The following is a 24,474-nucleotide window of genomic DNA, read 5'->3' as shown; positions in this document are numbered from 1 at the left end:
ATAAAGCAAAAGAATTGCTGAGTTTTAAGTAACTGAAAACTATGTGAGTGAAAACTATAATGGAAAAAGGCAATGATCCTTCACTTGAATGCAACACTAAAATAAAACCTACCAAATCAACTACAGGCTCCAACAGAGCCATACTTTTCAGCTAATCAGTTAATAGTAAAAGGTATAATAAGTATCTGGATCTCTCCTCTCTCTCTTCTTCCAAAGGATTTAAAAAACCCAGCACAATAGACTATGTCATAGGCCAAATTCTACTCCAAGCAGCACCTGTGCACACTCTGGGGAAATTAACACTGCCAACCCCCTGGAGAGTTGCACAGGTGTAAATGAGCAGAATTTGGCTTCGTGCATCAGTCATTATGACTGAAGTGTTATTAATTGGGCTGTACCTAAATGCAAAGTCATTTCTATTTCAAAACTCAATTTTCTTATGTTTTTCCTGTGAAACCTTATATTCCAAATGTGTTTGTTTTATGCCTTATAGCGAAATAATGACCCTTTTTGGAAACAAGTATGTGAAACTGACATGAAAGTTCTAAGGTACAATTTTCAGTAGCTGGCCACCTCTTGCTCTTGCGAAAGTGGACTTATTTTTTCACAAGTAGTAGAGAAAGTTCTAAAGCATTCTTTTCAAATCCTGATTTTGTTTTCAGACATAATGTCTGTTTCCATAAAAGTGGAAATAAACAAACTGGCTGCTTGCAGATGAAATTGAGTTCTAATAGTTTCTTTCCTGGTTTCCTATTTCTGCTTCCATTTTCATGGATATGGATGGATGCTGCAGTCATACTTACAGTAAGCGTCCGTATATTTAAACAAGTCTTTGTTTAATAAATTATATTTCATTTTCTTCATTTATAAACATTAAAAACATTTTTAACAAAATCAGTAACACTAAGTGGTGGAGTTCTACCAAACTCCTGGAATATCTCCAGTGGTGAAGGAGCTAAGGTCTACACAATTAATGTCGGTTTACACTTTTAATACACCAGACCTGTAATTCTCCACCAGTGGCATAACATAATCCAGGATTAGATGACCTGGTAGTAAAAATGCCTGTGCCTTATCTATTCTAAAGCTTCCAAGGTTGCTACCAAAGGAGCTGCATCAGTAAAGAATTACATTTCTGAATTTTCCCAGTGCAAACACACCCTCAGTGTAACCCAACATTTTGCTGCATGAAACTGCTCTGCTAATTCTAATTCTTGCCTGATCATTGAAAAAAGACATTATGAAGTAATGTTAGTAGTTTAACGTTTTTGTGTTACTTTCTATTTCTCTATGACATTTTCATAGGCTTGCTCATAGTGCTTACTCAGACAAAACTCACTGGTTTCACTAGACGCTTTTCTTGCATATGGACTGCAGGATCACACTATGAGATATTTGAAAACAATATTTGTTTGCCTGCTTTGCTTAGGGTTTTTCAGTTGAGTAGATTGTTTTTTTCCTCAATACTCCTTTTTAGTTTTTTACTTAAATCCAACATGACACTGCATTTTTTTACCTCCTTGTTTATTAAAAGCATCATCAGTGAACTCATCAGCACTATTTTCCGCATGTGCTGGCTGGATAATTGACATGCAGCATAAAAAGGGTCACATAACTATTATACTCCTTCTCTTCATCCATTATTGAAAAAGTAATACTTTTTTTTTGTGAGGTGGGAGAAGAGGGGAGATGGGAAGAGTTAAACTGATATTTAAAATATGAAGTAGCTCCCTCACTAAATAATATTAGTTTTACGGTAGTTCAAATTTGGGTCCTACATTATTTGGCAGCCTTCCTTTGTAGTGAAGAATTAAGTTCAACATTCTAGAGCTGTTATACAAGGTTTCTAAATCTTCAGCCCCTTTTTATTTATGGATCTGATTTGCCTGCACACTACACTGTAGGCTCTATGCTCAGTCCTTGATTATTGTGCATAAAAATGCTGTATATATGTTAATTATTATTTCATTCAAAACATTGGACAGGGAAAGGAGACATACCAAATCTCTAAGGAAATCCCATTTCTTGGCTCCCATGTCATAAAGTCCCACTCCACCATCCATAAAACAGCAGACAGCATGGCCAGGAGGGAGAGAGAATGCTTGGTTTTGGGTTAGAGTTGGGGGTGGAACGGCCTCACTGGTAGATGATGTATGATGATTTTTAGTAGGAGAATGTGATGAAAGTGCTTAATAAAAAGATATAAACATATTAACATTTTATTTTTTTCATATTTAAAAACAAGCAGCAGTTACATCACTTCACGTCAGGGCTTGTAAAATTCATTTGTCTATTTGATACTGACAAGTAGGAAGGTTTCCATGGTGAGAGGCTGCGCCTGAGCATATCCAATATTGTGCGTCTCCCAATAAATCCTTCTAAACATCAACAGAGGAGAAGAGAAATCCCTTAGAAAAATATTCAAGAAACTTTTAAAAAATAACAGGTTATACCATTTAAAGGGTGCTGTGCCAGAATCCACAATTTTTGAAAATTAGTCTTCTTCAAAAAATTCAAGTTGATAGTGTTCCTCAAAATATCAAGCTAACAGTAACAAAAGTAACAGGAATTGGTACTGGTAGTAGAAAAATGGTGGCTGATGTAAAACAGAAGAACAGAAGTTAAATAAGACCAATATTATCATCTTTATTATTTGTTTTTGGAAATGCCCAAGATGTGCTAAGTGCTCTACAGACATTCAAGAAGGGATGGCCCCATTCCTGAATGAAATTCATAGTCTAAGGAAAAACAAACAGGTAGAAAGAGGTTAGAGGAACCAGAAACAACAAGATAATTAGATTCATTATCTGTAGTAGGGCAGAAATGGGTCTCTAAAAGGAACTTAAATATGGATCTATGCCTTGGTAATCTGGAAGCTGTACAATGCATAGAAAAAGGCAGGGAGATGAATATGGGACAAGTTGATAAATAGGCAGATAAGAGTGGGAAAGTCGGCAGTGTGGAGGGGTCAGGAACAATGGGTGCTGAATAAGGGAGGATAAGTATATGCAGCTTTGAAGGTGGAGGTAAGAAGCTTAAATTTGATGCAACATTCTCAAAATACTGTCTCTAGGCTGATGAAAGAGTGCAAAAATGTGTTCTAGGAAGTTTGAAGAATTCATAGAATAAAAGTGAGAAAGTGGATGACATGCTATAACATGCTAGTAGGTAACCTTCCCTTTCAGTCTCTCTTTTTCATGGTAAGAGATTATGTGCTCAACAAAATGTCTTTTCTGATTTTTATACTATTAATCTATTAAGGCCTAGAGAACCGGAATCAATACACAACTTGCATTACACATCTTTACATGTATGCAGTGTTGTTGTATCCATGTTAGTCCCAGGTTATTAGACAGACAAAGTGGGTGAGGTAATATCTATTTATTAGACCAACTTCTGTTGGTGTGAGTGACAAGATTTGAAGCTTCCAGACAGCATCAAGTGTGACCAAAGAGCTCTGTATAAGCTCAAAAGCTTGTCGCTCTCACCAACAGAAACTGGTCCAATAAAAGATATTATCTCATCAAGCTTGCCTTACCTTGTTTACTGTGTAAAGTTATTCTAAGGGTCTACAAGCTTTGCATATTGTTATGAGGTATCTGTTATAAAAAGAGAATGTATATCGTACTTCACTGGGGTTGGGAGCAAGACTGTAGTATTCCTACATGAGGGACTGCCGAATAAGGAAGAACTTAACAAAAGGTTTGGTCTAATAGCACTTAGTCTGCCCAAAAATGCATTGGTGTCAAGAACTGTTTTGATTAACAACTGCAGAAGTAGATCCAAAGTCAGGGAGTTTTGATTAGGGTGTACAGGGTCAGACACAAAGAGAAAGGACTATATTATTTTAACTTGCAACCACTGCACTGAATTACAATAATAAAATATATACTTACACTTTTTCTTTGGAGGAGAATTGAGCACATGTAAACCATGGAACCCTGTTTTCTTCAACTTAAAATTATCTATAGGTGTTGTGCGTGAAACATTCCAAATACGTAACACTCCAACCTGAGAATCTGAGATTTTAAAAAGAGCTCCATTTATTAATATTTTTTCTACATAAACAATGTACATAATTTAAGCACCAAATTAATCAAAAAGTGAAACATTGAATTAAATGTATACTCTTAAAATAATGTTACAAGCATGCTTTTACATCTTCATTCTTTGAGTACAGAGGGTAAACCTATCAACAACAGCATAAAATATTCTCTAATTCACCCTTCCTCTCTCTCTACTACTCCAACAATTCTCCCACAATTCAACCACAATTTCCCCTTTGCTCTCTGGTTCAGAAAGGAGAAAGGATTGAAACAAGTGAGCTCCAAAAACAACAGAAATGGAAGCGGGGGAGTGGGGAATGGCTTGCTTGCTTATGCCCATCCCCCAGCAAATTGTAATCCACGCTGATAAACCCATGGCAAAACTGTTTGCATCTGTTTTATGCATTCATTTTTTCTAGAATACGTTAAAATATTTCGGTTTCTATTGATATTAAAGTCAAAGGTATAGAAAAGATTAAACATGAAGTACAGTACCTATTTTGGAGATTCAATGCTATATTTATAACCATTCAATAAACTATCAACAATAAGAAAAGATTACCTCCAGTAATAAACATTCCAGGAGCACTAGGAACCCAGGCTAAGCACTGAACTGATGCTGCTGCACTAGGAAAATTAAATGCTGTGATACAGCAGAGAGACTCAGAATCAACTAGTCGAATGCCATTATGTAAATTAGCAACAAGAAGATAGTCAGTCGACAGAGGGTCCCATTCCAGGGCTGTCACTGGATCCTCCTCGTCTGTTCCTTCAAGAGACTCTGGTCTTAGGACATGTTTCTGACTCTTAGAACCTTTAAAAGCAAAAGGCAACAGACCACCTTAAGTTAGATATAATGTGCATCAATTACAGTGATTTATGCATGGTTTTGTTATGTCTGCTTAGGCTGGCAAACAATCCATATTTCCCCCCAACACACTCTGTAGCTTCTTCCACAGGCTGTACTAGTGAAGCCAGCAAAGCTCATCCTCTGCTGCACTTACTAACAAAGGTCGTTCTGACTCCAGCAGACATTTCCACTGCTTCCTTTTTATCTTAATAATAGAAAAAATAGACTGAAAATGGCTGTTCATGTTCACATGTTTAGATCCTGCAAACCCTTATTCATGGATTTGCAGCATCAGGCCCCAGATGCAAGCTGGTTTTAGGTAAATATATCTGCACAAACAAAATAAAATATGAGCAAAGAAGAGTGATATAAACCAGGAGAAAGACGGTGATAATGAGTCAGAGTAATCAACATCATAACATTTTTTTTCAAATGTAAATGGATAATTGTTTTTGTAACATTTGTTCAAATTCAGGAGTGGATAAATAACAAATAGAGTCTGAGTATGATGATACCAGAAGGGACCCTTACATCATCTAGACTGACATCCAGTATATATCAGCACATCAAATATCACTCAGCTACCCCAGCAGTGAGCCCAGTAACTTGTGTTATGATAATCATTATCCAATATTATGGAAAGCTAGCACTGATTTTTGATATTACAAAAAACAATCCCACTCACAGATAACACAAATCTTTGTTTTTTAAAGTGATGGTGTTCTATTCAAAATAAATAAATGAACATGCTGTGCTACTTTCCTAGAAACAATGAATTAATTAATTACCTCTAAATTTATTCAGCTTTTATCTACCCTTAAATTTTGACAACTAGGAATGCCATTAATTTGTCACATTTTGACAAATACTAAAAGCTATCTGTTATCCCTCTGATGGATTTCATTTAATCACTGACGTAGAACAAAAACTACTTCAGTTAGCATTAAAAAACTGAATCAAAAAGTCTGTTCACTGGGGAACATTTTTCTTTGAGTATTAAAATAATTCACACTATAATTTGGTAGGTGTGTTTGCTTAGAGGTGTATGGTACTTATGAGGTAGAATTAAACACCACCTGTTTCTGCTGCTGTTGGGGAAAATAATACACATCAGACTGGATAACAGTGAATAGGTGCATAAATTGATATACATTTCTGTTAGTTTGTCTCAGGCCCATAGCTAGCACATTAACATGGGGTAGAGGACTGCATGACAAGAGGTGCTTTTGCGCTTGCCTTCAAAAGTTCATGTACTTAGCGAAAACCATAGTCTCAATCAGAGGCTTATTTTTTTTACTTTATTTTTATGAAATAAGGAAAAATAAGATACATATTTATATGATTGTTCAGTATAACAAATATTCCAACATTCAAAGATTCAGAAATATAAAAGTATAAATCTTAACATGAAAGTGGGGGTGTAACAAAGATTGTTCATGAAACTAAAGTTGAAATTTCCTTGGATAATGGCATCTAAATTCTTCCACAAAGGCAATCATGTTCAGTTCTTAAGTCAAATCACTTTCCTACAACAGGAGAATTAGGTTTCTCTTTCTGTCATGGGTCATGCTCAGCCCTGGGTGTGATAAAATTATTTTCAAACAAGAAAAGGAATTCTCACAAACTCAAGACCACTATAGACAATTCAATTTAAATATAGAATTCTCAAGCCCACTATATACATTTCAAAAACAGACGGGAAAACCTCCTTTAATTCATTGGCAGCACCTAGAACTTCTTAAAATCCTTTGCAATTTCACTCGTCTATCAGTGGTTTAAATACAGCCATTTCATCTGTCACCTTCTCAGTATCTAATCCAAGCAAGTCAATCAAAACACTTGGTGATTCCACTTTCAAGACATCTAGAGAGCTGGTGGAATAGATTGCTGGCAAGCTTTTGTATAACTTGGAATTCTTCTCATAAAATCTCCTTTGCAATTCACCACTGGTTTCATCAATCAATTTTTGACAAATTTGGGATCTTTGATGCTCATTTACACTTTGGGATTCTGGTAAGTGCTCAGTGACCATGAAATCTTGAAATTTTGGGGCCAATACCATGGCTCTTTTGGTGGCACATCTTAATGTTGATGCTTCATCACACACATCTTTCACAACACGGTACTTGGATCAAATATCTTGGAAAAATTCTTCAAACATCTCTTGCTTTTGTTGAAGTTTTTCACAGGCAATAGTAATCAATTAAACTCTTTTAGCAGGGTGCATGACTTCCTTCTGAAACTAATTGTTCACACAAGCAAAAACTTTCAAAATCATTCTCATAACCTCAGCTAAGAACAAGAATTTGGGTGATTGTGTAACTTCCAACATCTCTCTTGCACCATATTCATTCACGAAGTCTGACGAATACTCTGAATCTCTTCCAAATTACTGTGAATTATTTCTGTGGTTTTCAGGTGACCAGTCCATCCATTGTTTCTATGAGTCTTTGCCTTTATACAGAACACTCATTTCATGCCTGTGAAAAAAACTGTACAGAAAATTACAATTCGAGAACAAACCTGCCACTGCTGAGTTCCTGTCAGACACACGAGAGACCACCAGATGTAGTTGGTTATTCAAAAGGTGTGTCTATTTGCTTCTTTAATCTCTCTTGTAAAAGGATTTGTAAACACCTCCTTTGCACACTGATATAACTTTTACATCATCAAAGCAAGAATAAAGTATTTTGAGGGTCAAGACAGTTCATGGAGGTCTTTCAAAATCTGTTGTGTAATATCTTCAGCAGTGAGGCCATGCTATCGGGCCACTCCAATAAGTCTCTTTTTGGCTTTGAAATCAACACAGTAGTGTAAAACAGTGGACACATTTTCAGGGCTGGCTCCAGGGTTTTTGCCGCCCCAAGCAGCAAAAAAAAAAAAAAAAAAAAAAAAGCCGCCGCAACAGTCTTCGGTGGCAATTCGGCGGCTGGTCCTTTGCTCCGAGAGGGAGTGAGGGACCCACTGCCAAATTGCCGCCAAAGAGCCGGATGTGCCACCCCTCTCTGTTGGCCGCCCCAATCTGAATTTCAGCAGAAATGTACTTTGCATTTTTCAGAATGGTTTTCAGAGCATCTTTGAATTTTGGATCTTGTCCAACAGTAAACTTAAGTAGGTTGAAGAAAATTCCTGATGAGTTGTTCAGAGTAAGATCTATGTCCTTGATGTTTATTATATCTTGATCTCTCAGAGGCAACTCATTTATCACAGCAAACTGTTTAATTTTTGTGAAGGTTTTAAATAGTATCTGTTTTTTTCAATTTGTGAGGATGACACCAAAGCAGCAATTGTGGTATCTGAAAAAGGAAGTTACGATAAAATAAATATCAAATTCATAATTCATTAATGATATTGAGCAAATTAATAAACTGAAATAATAAAAATAGTAAGTTTTTTGTATGCTGGATCTACCACATCAAGTTTTGAAGTTTCCCTCAAGATAAGGGGTTTAAAGTTTATAGGTGCTAAAGAGTAGGCTTGAGGATACATCAAGGATGTGGAGTTCTATGTATGATTTTGTGCAGGACTTGGGTCTAGATCCATGATTTGACTCTACTTGATTTGTGAATCTCAGCAGAATGACATGAAAATATAAATGTGAAATGTAGAAATAGCAAAAAATTACCTGTAGCTTCTCTTGTCCTTGTTGCAGTCCAATCAGCCATTGTATTCAAGTGGACTCAGCATTTCTCATGTTTGATTAAAGCTTTGCCTTGATAAAGTGCATTTTTCCAATTGCAGAATCCAGATTTGATAAAAAAAATATCAGTTCCGATTCCACCAGCATTGCTAGGGTATGCATACACCCACCAAGGAAAACAAAACAGACTTATCAGTTTTAACACAATATTCCAAACTCGCAGAGGTGACATGTGGGGGAAGCATGCTAGGTAACATGCCCCCTCCCTGATTTTTTGGTTTTCACCCTCAAATCCAGACTGGGTGGCCTGCTGAGATGACTCAGGGGGTGGAGGTGGTGCTCCCTCCTCAAGCCCCACTGCACAGGGCTGGCCTGAGCCACCTGGTGTCACCGCTTGCCCCTCCCCAATGTTCCCCTGCTCCCCCCGAGGGGGCATGCCCCACAGTTTGAAAATCTCTGTGGGGTGGTCACATACCCCCCCAGAACCTTTAAATTATGCCCCCTCTCCCCCATCAACAGTTATGCATCGCCTCTGCAATCATGGCCAGCTCGTGCACCACTTTTCATTAAAACAACTCAGCACACCTCCAATATTTATTTTAGGAAAATTAATTTCAATTGAGCTATTTTGAGAGTTCCAAGATCTCATGGTATCAATGAATCATTCTTGTATATAACCTTATTATGTTTTGTATTATCTTCTGAAGTAGATGGTGAGCTTGAACGAGTCTTCCTCTTTATGAGATGGACAAATCATAAATTTGTCCATTTTGAAAACTATTTGTAGCTATTTCACCATGTACAGAAAGGACCTGCGTCTGTAGGTCAGTGTGGTGTTGACCTGGGGTAGGCTGTCCTTGTGGCATCAATAGAAGGGTAAAAATCAGCTATTGGCTCTATGCTACATTTTTAGAGAACAAAGAAACAAACTCATTTCTCTCTTTTCAAAGTCAGCATGGTAATACAATGGTAGCCATCACAGTTGCAAATCCAAGAAATCTTGTGAATTTAAATATTCAGATTTATTATTGTAAGCAAATTTTCTCAAATCAGAGCAATCCTCAGTGAGAGCTAAACTATCTTCTGGCTCAGACTGTCTTAATAAGGGTTTTCTAGCAACTATTTAGTATTCATCTTCTTATTTAGGGTCTGATCCACTTATGCACAGCCTAACTTTCCTCTTGTGAGTAGTCCTATTTGCTATAATGGGACTATTCAAGTAAGTAAAGTTACTCACATGCTAAACTCTTTGCAGGGTCTGAGACGTCAACTAATTATATTCTCTGCTTGAATGCAAAAGTGTGGAATTTATATTTTAGGCATAGCAGAGTGATGTAAAATTGCTAGATTTTATTCTATAGAAAAAGGCTCCAGTGAATGAGTCCAAGTTGTAATAATGATCTCACTCAAATCAAAACAATCCTAATCAGAAAACTGTAGGCTATACCTCTGTGTTTACACTCATAGGCCAGACTTTAAGGCCAGAAGGGACCACTGTAATCATCTAGTTTGACCTGCACATTGCAGGACACAGAACTTCAGCTATCCCCTCTAGTAATAGCCCCATCACCTGTGGCTGAGATACTATAGTCCTCAAATCATGATTTAAAGACATCAAGTTAGAGAGAATCCATCATTTACTCTAGTTTAAACCAGTAAGTGAACCATGCTGCAAAGGAAGGCGAAACCCCCCCCCCGGGTCTCTGCCCATCTGACCTGGCTGAAAATTCCTTCCTAACCCCAAATATGGCAACCTGTTGAACCCTGAGCATCCTGGCAAGACCCACCAGCCATATGCTGGGAAAGAATTATCTGTAGTAACTCAGAGCCCTCCCCATCTAATGCCCCATTTCCAGTCATTGGGGATTTTTGCTACTAGCAGTCGCAGATGGGCCACATACCATTGTAGGCAATCTCCTGATACCATCTCCTCCATAAATTTATCAAGCTCAGTCTTGAAACAAGTTAGGTTTTTTTGCCCCCCCACTGTTCCCCCTGGTTTAATCTTAAGTCAATTATATGCTGCTGGGAGCTGAGATTTCCCCAAGAGTAAGGAATAATGCTGACATCAAGTGGTAAAAACTCACATTATTATTTGCCATGTTAGCTAGAGTTCTACTTACCGTTGCAAGTTTCTTACACTCTTGAAATATCTAATTCCTAAATCTATTACTCCTATTTTCACCTTCAAATCATTTTGGCCAAACCCATATGTGTGTACATGACCCAACAGTAAATCATATTTTCTTTTTACTGATCCTTTCCATTAGGCTGAGACAGCACTACTAGAAGTAATGCATAGTATCAGAAAAAGTATAGCCTTTGGAAGTGCTAATTTGGTACAAAGAGCAGCAGAAGGAGAAATACAAGAATTCTAGCATGGTTTTTAGCACTGTCCAAAAACTCACATCTGGTTTAAAGGAGATTCTTCCTCCCCTAATATTCAAAGTCATTTGTCAGAGCAAGAGAAAAATACATACCCTGGGACACAAGAATGGTCATCACCGAGGGTCGGCTTTCCTCACCAAGCAGTGAGGCACGTATGAAAAAGAGAATTAACTACTTAGCTCCAAAGGAAAACTCCACATACTCCTTCAAGGAATGTGCATTTAATACAACACTGTGCTATTTATAAAGCACACAAAAATGTGCTAGGTGCATTACAGATAAATTAAAGAGACAGTTCTTTGCCCTGATATGCTTTAATAGGAGACAGAATCTTAGATCTGGGTTCCCAATTGCTGATTTGTTTACAAAAATGGGGGTAGAGGATTGAACATTGAACAATTAGAACATTCAATAACTAACAATCCAAATAAATAAAATTAGGAGATCAGAACTTCCTGGCAAACATCAGTACAGGGGCAGATCAAAAGTTTAGAGTAGAGGGCTGTTATCATACCCTCAGAATCAGCTTACTATACACATTTCAAAGATGCAGTGTTGATTTGATAACCAAATAGGATTCAGTATAAAAAACAAAAGATTCTGAATTTTCTCGAGCTAATCAGATGTATTTTTGTCATATGCAGTGAGTAGTAACACTACTATACTCTGAACAAATTTTATATAAAAGTTTTTATAAAATCTAAACTAGAGAATATAACAAAAAAATCGTACAGTGGCCAATAATTACTTTATCAAGTAAATTTTCACCTGGTTGAAAAATCGAAAGACTTCCATCAGTGTGTCCAAATACTACTTTTCCTTTCTTCTTTGGATGCCATCTAAATAGACAAATGTCTGACAAGAAACTATGTGCTTCTTTATGTACAGCTACCCCACTGTCTGGTCCTGAGATAGTCCAAATATACAATGGGCCTCTATGGGAAACAAATGCAACTGCATCGCCTGCATTCCAGCACCAACTAAGTGAGGCAGGAACCCCTGAAACATTTAAAAGAAAACCATGTAAGAACTAGCATTTGAAATGCAGAATGCTATTATCTATCAAATATTCTTAGCCCATTACTGACATTGGTCTTGAAAAGCTACAGATCTTAAATTACTAGGAAAGTAATACATTAAAAATATTTTACAGACTTCAGGCTAAGCGTAGGCAACTGTGTGTACTTGGCCTGGCATAAAAGTAAACTCTACTTACACATTTTCAAAGAGTGAAAAGTTTATGTACTACATGGCAGACGACCATACTGTGGTACACATCATAACTTCCACTAGTGTCAAAGGGAGTTATTCATATGACTGAAGATTAGCCTGCTCCTATATGCTATACGTTTATCCTTACACAAATACTTACTTTACAGTAAAAGTAATGCACTGTTATTAATCAGTTAAAAAACAAAACCACTTGCAAACTTTTACAAAATGTATTTACGTTTTGGCAAAAACCCAGGAAGTCTAATCACAGTGGGCTAGTCTACACTAGAAGCGCTACATTGGCACAGCTACACCGATGCAACTGTGCCCCCTGTAGCAAATCTGGTGAAGATGCTCTATGCTGACAGGGGAGAGCTCTCCCATCGGCATAATAAATCTACCTCCACAAAAAGCAGTAGCTATGTTGGCGGGAGAAGCTCTCCTGATGACATAGTGCTGTTCACACCAGCACTTAGGCCAGTGTAAATTATGTCGCTCAGGGGAGTGGCTTATTCACACCAAAATAAGTGGCAGTGTACACCTGATCTAAGACTACAGGAGCAGATAATTGCACCTGAACTTTAAAGTTTTGTAATCAGTGGGAGCTGTAGGTGCTCAGCGCTTCTGAAAATCGGATCACTTTTCTTTAGGTGATTAGATATGGACATAGGCACCTAACTTCAACTTCAAGTATCCACGTTGTAATTGTGACCTCAGCATTTCCCACACTGCAATACTTCACATAATCATAAAAATTAGATTGCAAGGTGTGATCAAAGAACAATCTCAATAACATATATTTCCCCAAGCCTCCCATGCACATTTTATTTGGGTACTTTTTTGTAACAGTACCATCAGAGATATCTGATATGCTACGAATGTAAAGTTCATAAGGGGTTTTAACACAAACAGTTTATTCTGAAAATAAAAGTGGTGAGCAACATAGGAGGTACATAACTGGGATATGGAAACCATCTCCTTCAAATTCAGTCATGGACTCTGGTAATTTAGGATTGATCAACTGGTTCTTAAAAAAATAAGTACCAGTACTGATTTTAACCCATATCCTGAGCAAAAGTAAATTCTGAATCAATTCAGATTTCCCTGCCCACTATCTGTGCTTTCATGTGACCTTTAGATCTCACAGTGTGTAAGGTTTTCAAAGGCATGCCATATATTCTAGAAAATAACAAAATGGGAAGCCTCAGAGCACCAGAAAGTTTGAGAAGCCCAAGAGAGGCTCCCAGACCTTCTGGACCTAACAGAACTTGAAAAGGTACACGATCGAAGAGGGCACATGTTGAAGAAACTGACTGCAGGAAAGCACCTGGGGTGCACTAGCTGCTTGCAGGGAAGGAACTCGGGCTTGTTGCCGAGGAAGTTATTACACTCAGCCTATTGGAAAACACATGGGAAGAGAACAGGGTTGGATCAACAGTTTCACACTTTTGAGAAGAGCTAGCTGCACATTCGGATGTTCATCTAAACTGAACCAAAAACTATATTTTAGATAGAATTTAAGTGTGATCATTATTTGTAAATAGCCTCATCTGAACAGCAGCCTTTATCAGGGCCGCCCAGAGGATTCAGGGGGCTTGGGGCAAAGCAATTTCGGGGGCCCCTTCCATAAAAAAAAGTTGCAATACTATAGAATACTATATTCTTGTGGGGGGCCCTGCAGGACCCGGGGCCTGGGGCAAATTGTCCCCCCCCGCCCAGTCTGGGCGGCCCTGGTTTTATTGTTGTAGACCAGGTTTTATTTGTGTTCAGCCTTGCAAAACTGTCATGAAAATTCATATCCAAATCATAAATCATAATTGCCTACATTTCAGTATGATGATTGATGATAATTTATACTATTTTACTTGCCAATAAAAAACAAATAAACTTGCGCTGAGTTTAATGCATTTTGAAAGGCTGCTTTTGCTGTAAGAAGAGTTGAAAAATTCAGTTTTTCAGCAATTACTATACAGTTCAGAACAATGTACAAAAACATTCTGTTTTATCATATTCTATAATGAACTACAGTAGAAGTGAGGCTAAAGAATTTTGTGCTCCATCTATAACTGCTCAACTTCAAAAAATGTCTCTACCAATCATTCAACATTTAGTACATTGCGAGTATTTCTGCTATTTTAAAGATGAAGAGCTATAAGAAATAAACCTCTGTGTCTCCGATACCTTTTGTACTGTCCAGTTTTGCAACAGCTTTTTGTTCAGCCACATTCCAAATGATCACTAAATTATCTGCACTGGCACTTGCAAACATGTCAGGGTTGTGGGGACACCAAGATATTGCTGTGATTGTCTTTTTATGCTCAGACATAATTGCCCGGAGTTTGAATTCATTGTATCGGTGATCCAACTAAAAAAAACAAAACAAATGTATTTTAGATACTCAAATTTCAGTAAACTCGCTTAATATCTATGGCATATATTGCTAAGTTGGATAGTGTAGCAGCTCAAGTCACTAATGGACAAGAATATGAAGCTTACCATACTTAAAAGACTACAATTTGATTTCCACTGCATTTAACAAGTCCGAGTATTTGCAACTTTAATAAGCTAGGTCCATATAAATTTTATTTGCAGGGAAAATGTGTCAATATTCAGTTAGGCCCCTCCCCTCCCTCCTAAAAAATTACTTCCATGTGTTTCATTTATTCTTTTATTTCACTTCTATAGCACTGTTCATATCAGCATTTTAAAGTACTTTACAGGTATTATACCTATTTTACAGATGGCTAAACTGGAGCACAAAGAGATTTGTCCTACGTCACACAGCCAGTCAGTGGCAGAGCTGAGAACAGAATTTATGATTCCTGGAACCTTGCTCTAATCATAGACAAATAACAATTTGACACTGGAATTAATGGAAAGCTACTGAATCAGCCTAAAACATTTACTCATGATATAGTGATTTATAAAACACAGTGGGTCTCATCTTGCTTTGAGTGAAATCAGTGGGAGTTTGCAATATCGAGCAATCAACATAATCTCCAGGAACCTTTATTTAGTGCCACTAATGTGTATCCAACCCTTCAAATCCAGAAGCTCCAGAATTTATGGATCAACCTATGTTTGTCTCATTTTAACACAACATGATTGATTAAAGACATAGTAAAAATGTAACTCTGATTTTTTCACCGTAAGTCAAACTATTAATATTACTTTCATGTATATTTTGTGGTTCACTGTCCTTAGCTTGCTTTTTTGGTTTAGTACAGCAAAGAAGGGGAAATGATCCAGGGAGAAGCTCCAGTATACAAGGTTTGTTGTACCAATATGTAATACAATACGTATTGTATTAATGGATACTATAATTTTGACTATATTTTGTATGCCATTTGTAATACTCATTTTTTTGGCAGTATAAACAATGGTTAGTACTTTGCAGCCCACAGGCAGCGGGCAAGGCTTCAGTTTATCCCCTCACTTGAGCGCCATAATATGCACCTCACTTACTCTATTTGCTGCAGAGATGTTTTACCCTATTATGAACAATTGTTACACTCCCAAACCAGAGATGGATTTAAAACTGGGAGTTTATTAAAGTTAATATAAAAAACAAACAAATGCAGCTTGCACACACCCCACACCAGCTCGGTCTCATCAGAGTATACCAGGAACTCCTCTGGGCCCACTTCCTGTTTCCCCACTATGTTCTATTTAAGGGAGAGCATGCAGTTAATCTAATCCTGACATTTCCTTATCAATGCTACACAATTCTGAAAGTGATGCACAAGCCAGCATGGAATCTTGCTCCCTCTCTCATACCTACACTGGCTCTGCAATGCTGACCTGAGTAACAAATTGTAACAATATTTTTTTTAATTGTTTTGGAGTAGATCTGTTGAGTAAAAAGATGCCAGTTCTACACAGTCATTTTTCTGACTATAATCACACTTCAAAACTACTACAAGAACATTTCTTGAAACGGATGAAAGTGAAGTAGAAAGCAAAGAACCATTGTTCTAAAGTAAGTGGTTTATTGAGAAAAAAAGTAATCTTACCTGGTAAATATAAATAGCAAGCGTGGCACAATAAGCAAATCTGTCCCCACTAGCAGCACATACATCTTTGTTCCAAGGCTGACATCCAGCAGCTAAAAGGCCCACTTGCTTAACCTGTGACATCTTTGCCTATAAAAAATAAATATATGGAACTGAGAAATAGACAGGACACTTTTTTAATGAGCCAACAATGCACTTTTGTTCAACAATATGTTTACAAATATATCCTTGAATTTTATAAAACAAAGCTATATGTTTTCTGAGATACAATGAAAATACCAGGAATAAAACCATGCAGATATTCATACTATGCAAGGAAAGGGGTTTAAGTCCATTGGCAAACATACATGCAGGAAGAGACAATTGAAGACAATAGAGCTGATTCAGAACAGCTGAGGATCTGTCCCAGTATTTCTTTTTGTTATTTCCTGTAGTAAAATTCAACATTTTCTATTCTTAAATCTAATTCCCCACAAAAATATGTGGGTAAAATACATCGTGTACCAAACAGCTCAATGTAAAACAAATTAAGCAACGTATTTTTCATGATTTTTTTCTTGAATTTTTAAACCATTATAGACTAATTATTTAATTCCTACTCTTTCTCTTTGGATCAGTGAAAAGGTAATTTTTCGTATCTTCTCAGTATTCTACATCTACAATAAAAGATTTAAAATGCATCAGGAAAAATAAATAGGAAGACAACTGACATATGTTAATGTATTGTTAAACGTCTTTGTGGACACAATCTTACCGCTTTGTAACAGGACTCTCCTGTTGACCCACCTTGTTAGTAGGTATTAGACACATGAATAACACTGCAGAAGTACTGCTGGATCATTATGGGAGTGGCTCTAGAGAGAGAATAGGTCCCACAGGGAAAACCAAGTTCAAGAAGGAAGCTTGAGATGAGATTTATGCTTTGTTATTGTGTCTCAGTTACTAGTTTTGTTGGGGATGAGATAGTGAATCAGCCCATTCACATCCTTCATATAGTGCCCCATGACCAAGACAGCACACATATCTGCACATAAATCATCTTTGCTATACTGAGAGCAATTGCAAAAACAAACCATTTAACCTCTATTCCTCCCTACAAATTAATTACTGCAGGGTAAAACAAAGCAGGGTATGATATCACAATCTCACTCTCAGTGGGAGATACAGATTACTAATGAAGTGTACTGGTGCCTTAAAAATTCCAAAACAATTTTTATGTATATTAATATATAAAACTTATATTTAATACAAAGATTAAAACATTTTTACAGTTCTTTAAGAACAGTGAAGCATATTCTCAACTCAACACACAGTGCATTAGCTGTGCAATTCCCATCCACAGGCACTTTTCATGAGTTGACAATGTGCCCTCATTTAATTTTTTAAATCAGAAATAGTAGGTTTTGGAAACATATGAATTAATCTATGGTCCAAGTGACAGTGGGGGCGGGAGGGAGGGAGAAGAGAGAGAGAGACAAATCCTTTGCACTCTAGATCAGTGGTTCCCCAATGGTGTTTTACAGCCTCCAGTAGTCCACAGAACACTTCTAAGTGCTTCCATTTTGGTCTTAGTATGAAGCATCTGTCAGTTTCCAAGCTTGCCTGAAGAAGAGCTCTTTGTAGCTCAAAAACTTGTCTCTTTCACCATCAGAAGTTAGTCCAATAAAAGACAGTATTTCACCCACCCTGGCTCTCTAGTTTCCAAGCAGTGAACATTCCTACTAGTGTAGGACTAATCCAGACTAGGACACTTTAGGGATTCCAAACACACAACAACATCACTGCTTCATGCCTTTCTTTTTGTGTGTTTCTCTGGCATAATTTCAGCCATGATTAAATTTGCAGAGGACACAAAAAGTGGAGGGATAGTAAAAACACATGATGACATATCCAAACTCCAAAGTGACTCCAAAGTGAGATTACAATAGTGGGGGCTTCAGGAATTGAAGGGGAGATTGAATACTAATTACTATTAGTTAAGCATTGACAGGGTAAAGTCAAAGCAAAGGAAATAAATAGCACCAATACAAAAATAAGCGTACACAACTAAAGATCCATACCTATCACATTATAGTAAGTTATTGTTTATTTTCCACATTAAGACTGTCCTAATATTACTTTAACATGCAACCAATTACAATAGGGAAAGTGTGAAATCAGACTGGGAAGCTTGGAGAGAAAATTCCTTAAGAAGTGGTTCACCCTGTGGCTTGCAAAATCCACTCACATTGGGCAAGGAGGACTCTTTCCTCAAGTGTGGGCCATCAGCTTCTGCAATATCTAAGCTTTCATTTAAAAAAACAAGGTAAAGTCTCTAGCTCATTATATATATATATATATATATATATATATATATATATATATATATATATATATATAAATAACCTCTCAAATACAAACTAAGCGTCAGCTGATGCAACGTCAACTTCTTAAGTCTGCAGAAAGTACCAGAGCCAACATCATTATTACGGGAAGGGGAGGCCTGGTAGCTGGGGTTGAGAGCAAAGAGGATTGGCGGCCAGTGTTAGGAATAGTGCCTTGGAGTGGTGGGCAAGGGGCTTGTTGTATTAAGTTAGAGGGAATAAATGAGCCAAAGGTGTTAAAAAACTCAGTCACTGTCCAACATTAAACAGTGTTAAACAAGTTATACATGGTTTGGTATAAAGAGATCTCAGCCTGCTTAGTAGCATGGCAAACACACCATTAAAAATCCTTTTAACCTTTTATTAAAGATCCAGAAAAGATGGAAAAACAGTTAAAGCATTTGAAATGCAAAGTATTAAGTAAAGCTTTCATTTTAACAACATTTCTTGTTCCCTTTCCCTTTAGCTGGATTATACCATGGCTCACTGAAATTCAGTCAGCAGGAAAATATAATTTTAAAAGCCTAAAGACAGGGAGACTTCCAAGGCTTAAAGCTCCATTCCAGAGCTCATGCAGGGAGAGGAAGGGGTTCTCACACTGGGCTTACGATTACCCTCATCAACCACAAGAAAACAGCAATTATGCATTAGAGACAGCCCCACTCTTTCCTTCAATGTGCTTGCATGGTGTATTGCACGTAGTACTCTGTATTTTTAAATGATATAAAGAAGTCTGGGTAGCTGAATGTATCAGTAACGGGATGCAAAGCCTTTAGGTTGCTGGTGTGAATGAAGGCCAGGTTAATGGTGACCAAGAAGCCTGGTCTACACTAGGCGTTTAAACCGGTTTTAGGAGCGTAAAACCGATTTAACGCCACACCCGTCCACACTAGGAGGCACCTTATATCGATTTTAATGGCTCTTTAAATCGGTTTCTGTACTCTTCCCCGACGAGAGGAGTAGCGCTAATATCGGGATTAACATATCGGAATAGGGTTAGTGTGGCCGCAAATCGACGGTATTGGCCTCCGGGTGGTATCCCACAGTGCACCAGTGACCGCTCTGGACAGCATTCTGAACTCGGATGCACTGGCCAGGTAGACAGGAAAAGCCCCGCGAACTTTTGAAATTCATTTCCTGCTTCCCCAGCGTGGAGAGCTCATCAGCACAGGTGACCACGCACAGCTCATCTGCACAGGTAACAATGCAGTCTCCTGAGAATCGAAAAAGAGCCCCAGCATGGACTGCACGGGAGATACTGGATCTGATCACTATATGGGGAGAGGATTCAGTGCTAACAGAACTGCGTTCCAAAAGAAGAAATGAAAAAGTATTTGAAAGAATTTCTAAGGCTATGACGGATAAAGGCCACAGCAGGGACTCACTGCAGTGCAGAGTGAAAGTTAAGGAGCTCAGACAAGCCTACCAGAAAACCAAAGAAGCAAACGGAAGGTCCAGGGCAGGTCCAAAAACATGCCGCTTCTATGCTGAGCTGCATGCAATTTTAGGGGGCTGCGCCACAAGTACCCCACCCCTGACCGTGGATTCCGAGGTGGGGGTTGTAATCTCTGTCATGTCTGAGGATTATGCGGACGGGGAAGATGAAGATGAAGAAGAGGAGGACGACCTAGCAGAGAGCACACAGCACTCCGTGAGCCCCAGCAGCCAGGAGCTTTTTCTCACCCTGACGGAATTACCCTCCCAGCCCTCCCAAGCAACTATCCCAGACAATGACGCCATGGAAGGGACCTCTGGTGAGCGTACCTTTGCAAATAGCAAACATTGTTTTTTAAGCAAGCGTTTTTTAATGATTGATGTGCCCTGAGGACTTGGGATGCATTCGCAGACAGTATAGTTACTTAGAAAAGTTTGTTAACATGTCCGGGGATTGAGCGGAAATCCTCCAGGGACATCTCGATGAAGCGCTCCTGGAGGTACTCCAGAAGCCTTTGCAGAAGGTTTCTGGGCAAGGCAGCCTTGTTCCACCCACCATGGTAGGACACTTTACCACGCCATGCATGTAGCAAGTAATCAGGTATCATTGCATGGCAAAGCATAGCTGCGTATGGTCCCGGTGATTGCTGGCATTCAAGAAACATCCGTTCTTTATCTCGCTGCAATCTGTTTTGCTAAACCGGTTTATGTAAAATCGGAATAATCCCGTAGTGTAGACGTACCCAGAGTCATTGCCATCTGATGGCTGTGTAATGAGTTTGTATTTTCAATCTATTTCACAATTGATGTGTGTCCATATCACAAAATATATATCACATTAACTACAGTACTTCTATTTGCAACATGAATTTGGCTGTACTTTCTCCTTCTTTCTGAATATGTTTATAAAAAGGCAAAAAGTAACTTTATGAAAAGATAGAAATACACCTTTTAGAGAGACTCAGCAGCAGGTGACAGAAACAAGATGAGCCAGGTCATTTGAAAATATTATATTTTTTGACTTTGCTAAGTCAGTGGTTTTATTAAAATATGTTCTCAAAATGAAATTATGCTCAACAGCGCATTTAAGAGAAAAAATATGATTTTAAGATTTATTACTATTTTGTTGAGATAATCACACATGCTTAAACAGCATCATTTCTGTATTAAATCCTTACACAGTTGTTTTTACTATTTTTGATTTGCAACTACATTTAAATCTACATTTTCAGAATATTTTAGCATTTACCCTGAGCTATAATGTATAAACTACTTCAAACTTTACTCTAGTATCTCTTGTAAACTTGCTGATTTTCTTTTGTTATTTCTAAAGAGTTTCAATGACACTGTCTGTTTGCAAAATACTTTGGTTTTATTTCATGATAAAGGAAGTATTTAGTCTGAAATCCATTACAGCTAAAGAACTTAAATAATAATTTACAAGGATTGTCATGTCTCTTATCAATACCATGCATCAGGCCAGTATCCAGCAGATTTCCTCAGACATTACAGGTTTCAGTAAACGTGCTCATAGTATGAGACAGAAAGCAGCATTCATCAGAACATCAGCATGAAGAAAATGGCAGCAAATTAGAAAAGCAATATAAATATAAATCCAAACTGTTACATTACATCTTTAGCAATGTTGATTTTTCAGTCATCCTCTGTTAAACTCATACTTTCTATTCAAAATAGAAACAATTATTTTATATTTATATATAGCATGTAAATTATGCAGAAAAATTTTGTTTACTCAAAAATTCTGTAAAATGTACACAGCACTAAGGAAGCTATTATTAAAGAATGTCTACAGTTTCCTAGGAGACAGAGAAAACCCCAAGCCTTTTCTCTTTTCAATTGGCATCAGCAGAAACATAATAAGTCCTTCCTAATTACTCAATATAGAAACTAGCATTAAACTGAAAGTCTGTTTACAACAGAGATACTATTATTAAATAACAAACCCATATGACAAAATGGATTGGATGAATGGCTACAGCTATATCGTTATTTATAGATACATGCCTATGTTATCCCTACCTTAGAATAGGTATCATTTTTTGTGAACCACTTAAGAATTTCCATGTCCATTCCAAAACCTTGCAGCTCCCAAAATATACCATCTCTTGATCTGGATTTAGAAAGAAATCACTTTACTCAGCAGAGGAAGGAACTAAACCCTGATGTTCAAAGGATAATGCAGACTTACTAAAGGATGCAGAAGAAAAGCCTGAGCATTATGTCGCACCACACACACAAAACGGCAGTGTCAGTAGCCTGGCAACTGCAGCTCTTTAAGAGGTACCATTTTAATCTAACTTGTTTTGCTCTATTTCATGTACTCTATGTATTTCATCTATTTGCTGTATTTCATGATTGTACTACATTGTTATTTGCAAAACAGTAGCCTTTTCAAGCCCAGTGAAGAGGCATGATGGCACTGTACAACATATAGGCACAGACACACACACCCTGATAAATAAAGGATGCTGTACTGTGCCAGTCATGTCTCTTCACTGGACTTAAAAAGGCTACTGTTTTGGATAGATGGATAGATAGATGTTACTATATATACACCGGTATATTGACCACAATCAATACCGTTGCATATCCTCAATCCACTGGTGATTTTGACCCGTAAGGAATATATATCTTGTTTATACTGATATATACATTATTGTGTGACTGCATGAATGTGAATATACTAAATCTTTATGATACACTTATACAGAGGGATACTGATTATCCAAAGCCCCATTTTCTGAATGTCCATATAGAATGCGTATCTCCTTCTATTGACTCCCTTGTCACTGACTACCAATTACGCAAACAAATTCATTATTCCCAGCTGTTGGGAAATTTAAAAATACTAAACGAGAATTATTGTGTTGACCATATAGGAAATGACTATGAGTTGGCAATGTGATGTGGCCGTTAAAAAAGCTAATGCGGTCTTGGGATGCATTAGGCGAGGTATTTCTAGTAGAGATAAGGAGGTGCTAGTCCCGTTATACAAGGCGTTGGTGAGACCTCATTTGGAGTACTGTGTGCAGTTTTGGTCTCCCATGTTTAAGAAGGATGAATTCAAACTGGAACGGGTACAAAGAAGGGCCACTAGAATGATCCGAGGAATGGAAAGCCTGTCGTATGAAAGAAGACTTGAGGAGCTCGGTTTGCTTTCCTTAACCAAAAGAAGGTTGAGAGGAGATATGATTGCTCTCTTTAAAGATATCAGAGGGATAAATACCAGGGAGGGAGAGGAATTTTCCTCCAGGGTAGATTGGCAGTGGCCCTGGAGGTTTTTCGCCTTCCTCCGCAGCATGGGGCAGGGGTCGCTTGCTGGAGGATTATCTGCTACTTGAAGTCTTTAAATCAGGATTTGGGGACTTCAACAGCTGAGTCAAGGGAGAGAATTATTTTAGGAGTGGGTGGGTCAGCTTTTGTGGCCTGCATCTTGCGGGAGGTCAGACTAGATGATCATAATGGTCCCTTCTGATCTTAAGTTCTATGATTCTATGATTCTATGTTTGCTTTTAATAATTTACATTTGGCATACATATACTCAAAAATAGACTTCTGAATCCAAACCCTTGCCTCTGCGTGCTACAAATATTAATTTTTGGCAGCATGTCAATGACAACATAACAGTTAAAAGATCTAGTTCATACTTCTGATAGAGATATAGGGATGATATCTGCTTAAAGACAGGGGGCCTTGATACCCACATCTGTGAAAAAATTAATGGCAGAGGAAAACATGCATTGTGAACTGAGCAGTTTAGGTGCATCACCTCTTGCAAGGGAGGAGTCTGTTGACACATAGAAGAGGTACGGGGGTCTGTCTCTTTAACAACATGGATGTCGTAAAATTACTGGGAAATCCAAGGGTCTCTGACAGGAGGATTAATTAAAATCATGATCAAAATCACCAAGCAGGAAATGTTAATTAAAATAATTGATTTTAATCTGGTTTTGCATTTTTTTCAGTTATTTTCTTAAAGAAAGGTCGATTCTCATTGGTTAGTAACCATTAAAACATGTTGATTTCTAACTACCATATAGCCTTTACATTAAATCTGATGCTTTTTGGGGGGTGGGTGGGGGGGCTAATTGGGGGGATACATTATAACTATGCAAGTTTATTTAAGCAACGCTATAGATTAACTTACATTTATTCAGATTCTGAAATTTTACACTTTTATGATGTTAGAAAATGATGACTGATGCATTTCTCATTTACGAGATGATAATTAATTTGTTACTTTTGACTTCTGTCAAGCTCTTTTTTGAAGGAAGTTTGAGTTCAGTTTAAAATGCTCAAAAACAACAATTTAAATTTTTTATTAGTTAAATAAAACTACATTAAACATGCTGAATACATAGGAAAGATGATTATCAAAAAGTTTATCAAAACATGGTATGTATTTAAACTTAACTGATTTACTAAACAAAGAAATAGAGCTAAGTGAATAAGTGACTTTTTGGTTAATGGGCTGAATCAAAACATTTCAAAACAAAGTGTCAAATTA

At 37.5% G+C, this 24,474-nt stretch overlaps 1 protein-coding gene across 4 annotated transcripts in view; it reads right to left on the bottom strand.

Annotated features, from left to right (window-relative positions):
- WDR17 (WD repeat domain 17) overlaps positions 1-24,474 on the bottom strand; it is a 100,754-nt gene that overhangs the window by 43,401 nt on the left and 32,879 nt on the right. For all 4 annotated transcript variants that reach the window (XM_045018374.1, XM_045018372.1, XM_045018373.1 and 1 more), the window contains 6 exons: positions 16,150-16,278; positions 14,318-14,501; positions 11,693-11,923; positions 4,609-4,860; positions 3,897-4,019; positions 2,001-2,188 (listed from right to left, as the gene is read on the bottom strand). In XM_045018374.1, the coding sequence (XP_044874309.1) occupies positions 2,001-2,188; positions 3,897-4,019; positions 4,609-4,860; positions 11,693-11,923; positions 14,318-14,501; positions 16,150-16,278 (1,107 nt within the window). The remainder of the gene's footprint in view (positions 1-2,000; positions 2,189-3,896; positions 4,020-4,608; positions 4,861-11,692; positions 11,924-14,317; positions 14,502-16,149; positions 16,279-24,474) is intronic.

The sequence above is a fragment of the Mauremys mutica genome, chromosome 5, assembly GCF_020497125.1.
Source record: "Mauremys mutica isolate MM-2020 ecotype Southern chromosome 5, ASM2049712v1, whole genome shotgun sequence".
NCBI lineage: Eukaryota > Metazoa > Chordata > Testudines > Geoemydidae > Mauremys > Mauremys mutica.
Note: the sequence above shows the minus strand (reverse complement) of the source record. Positions and strands in the feature narration are given on the sequence as shown.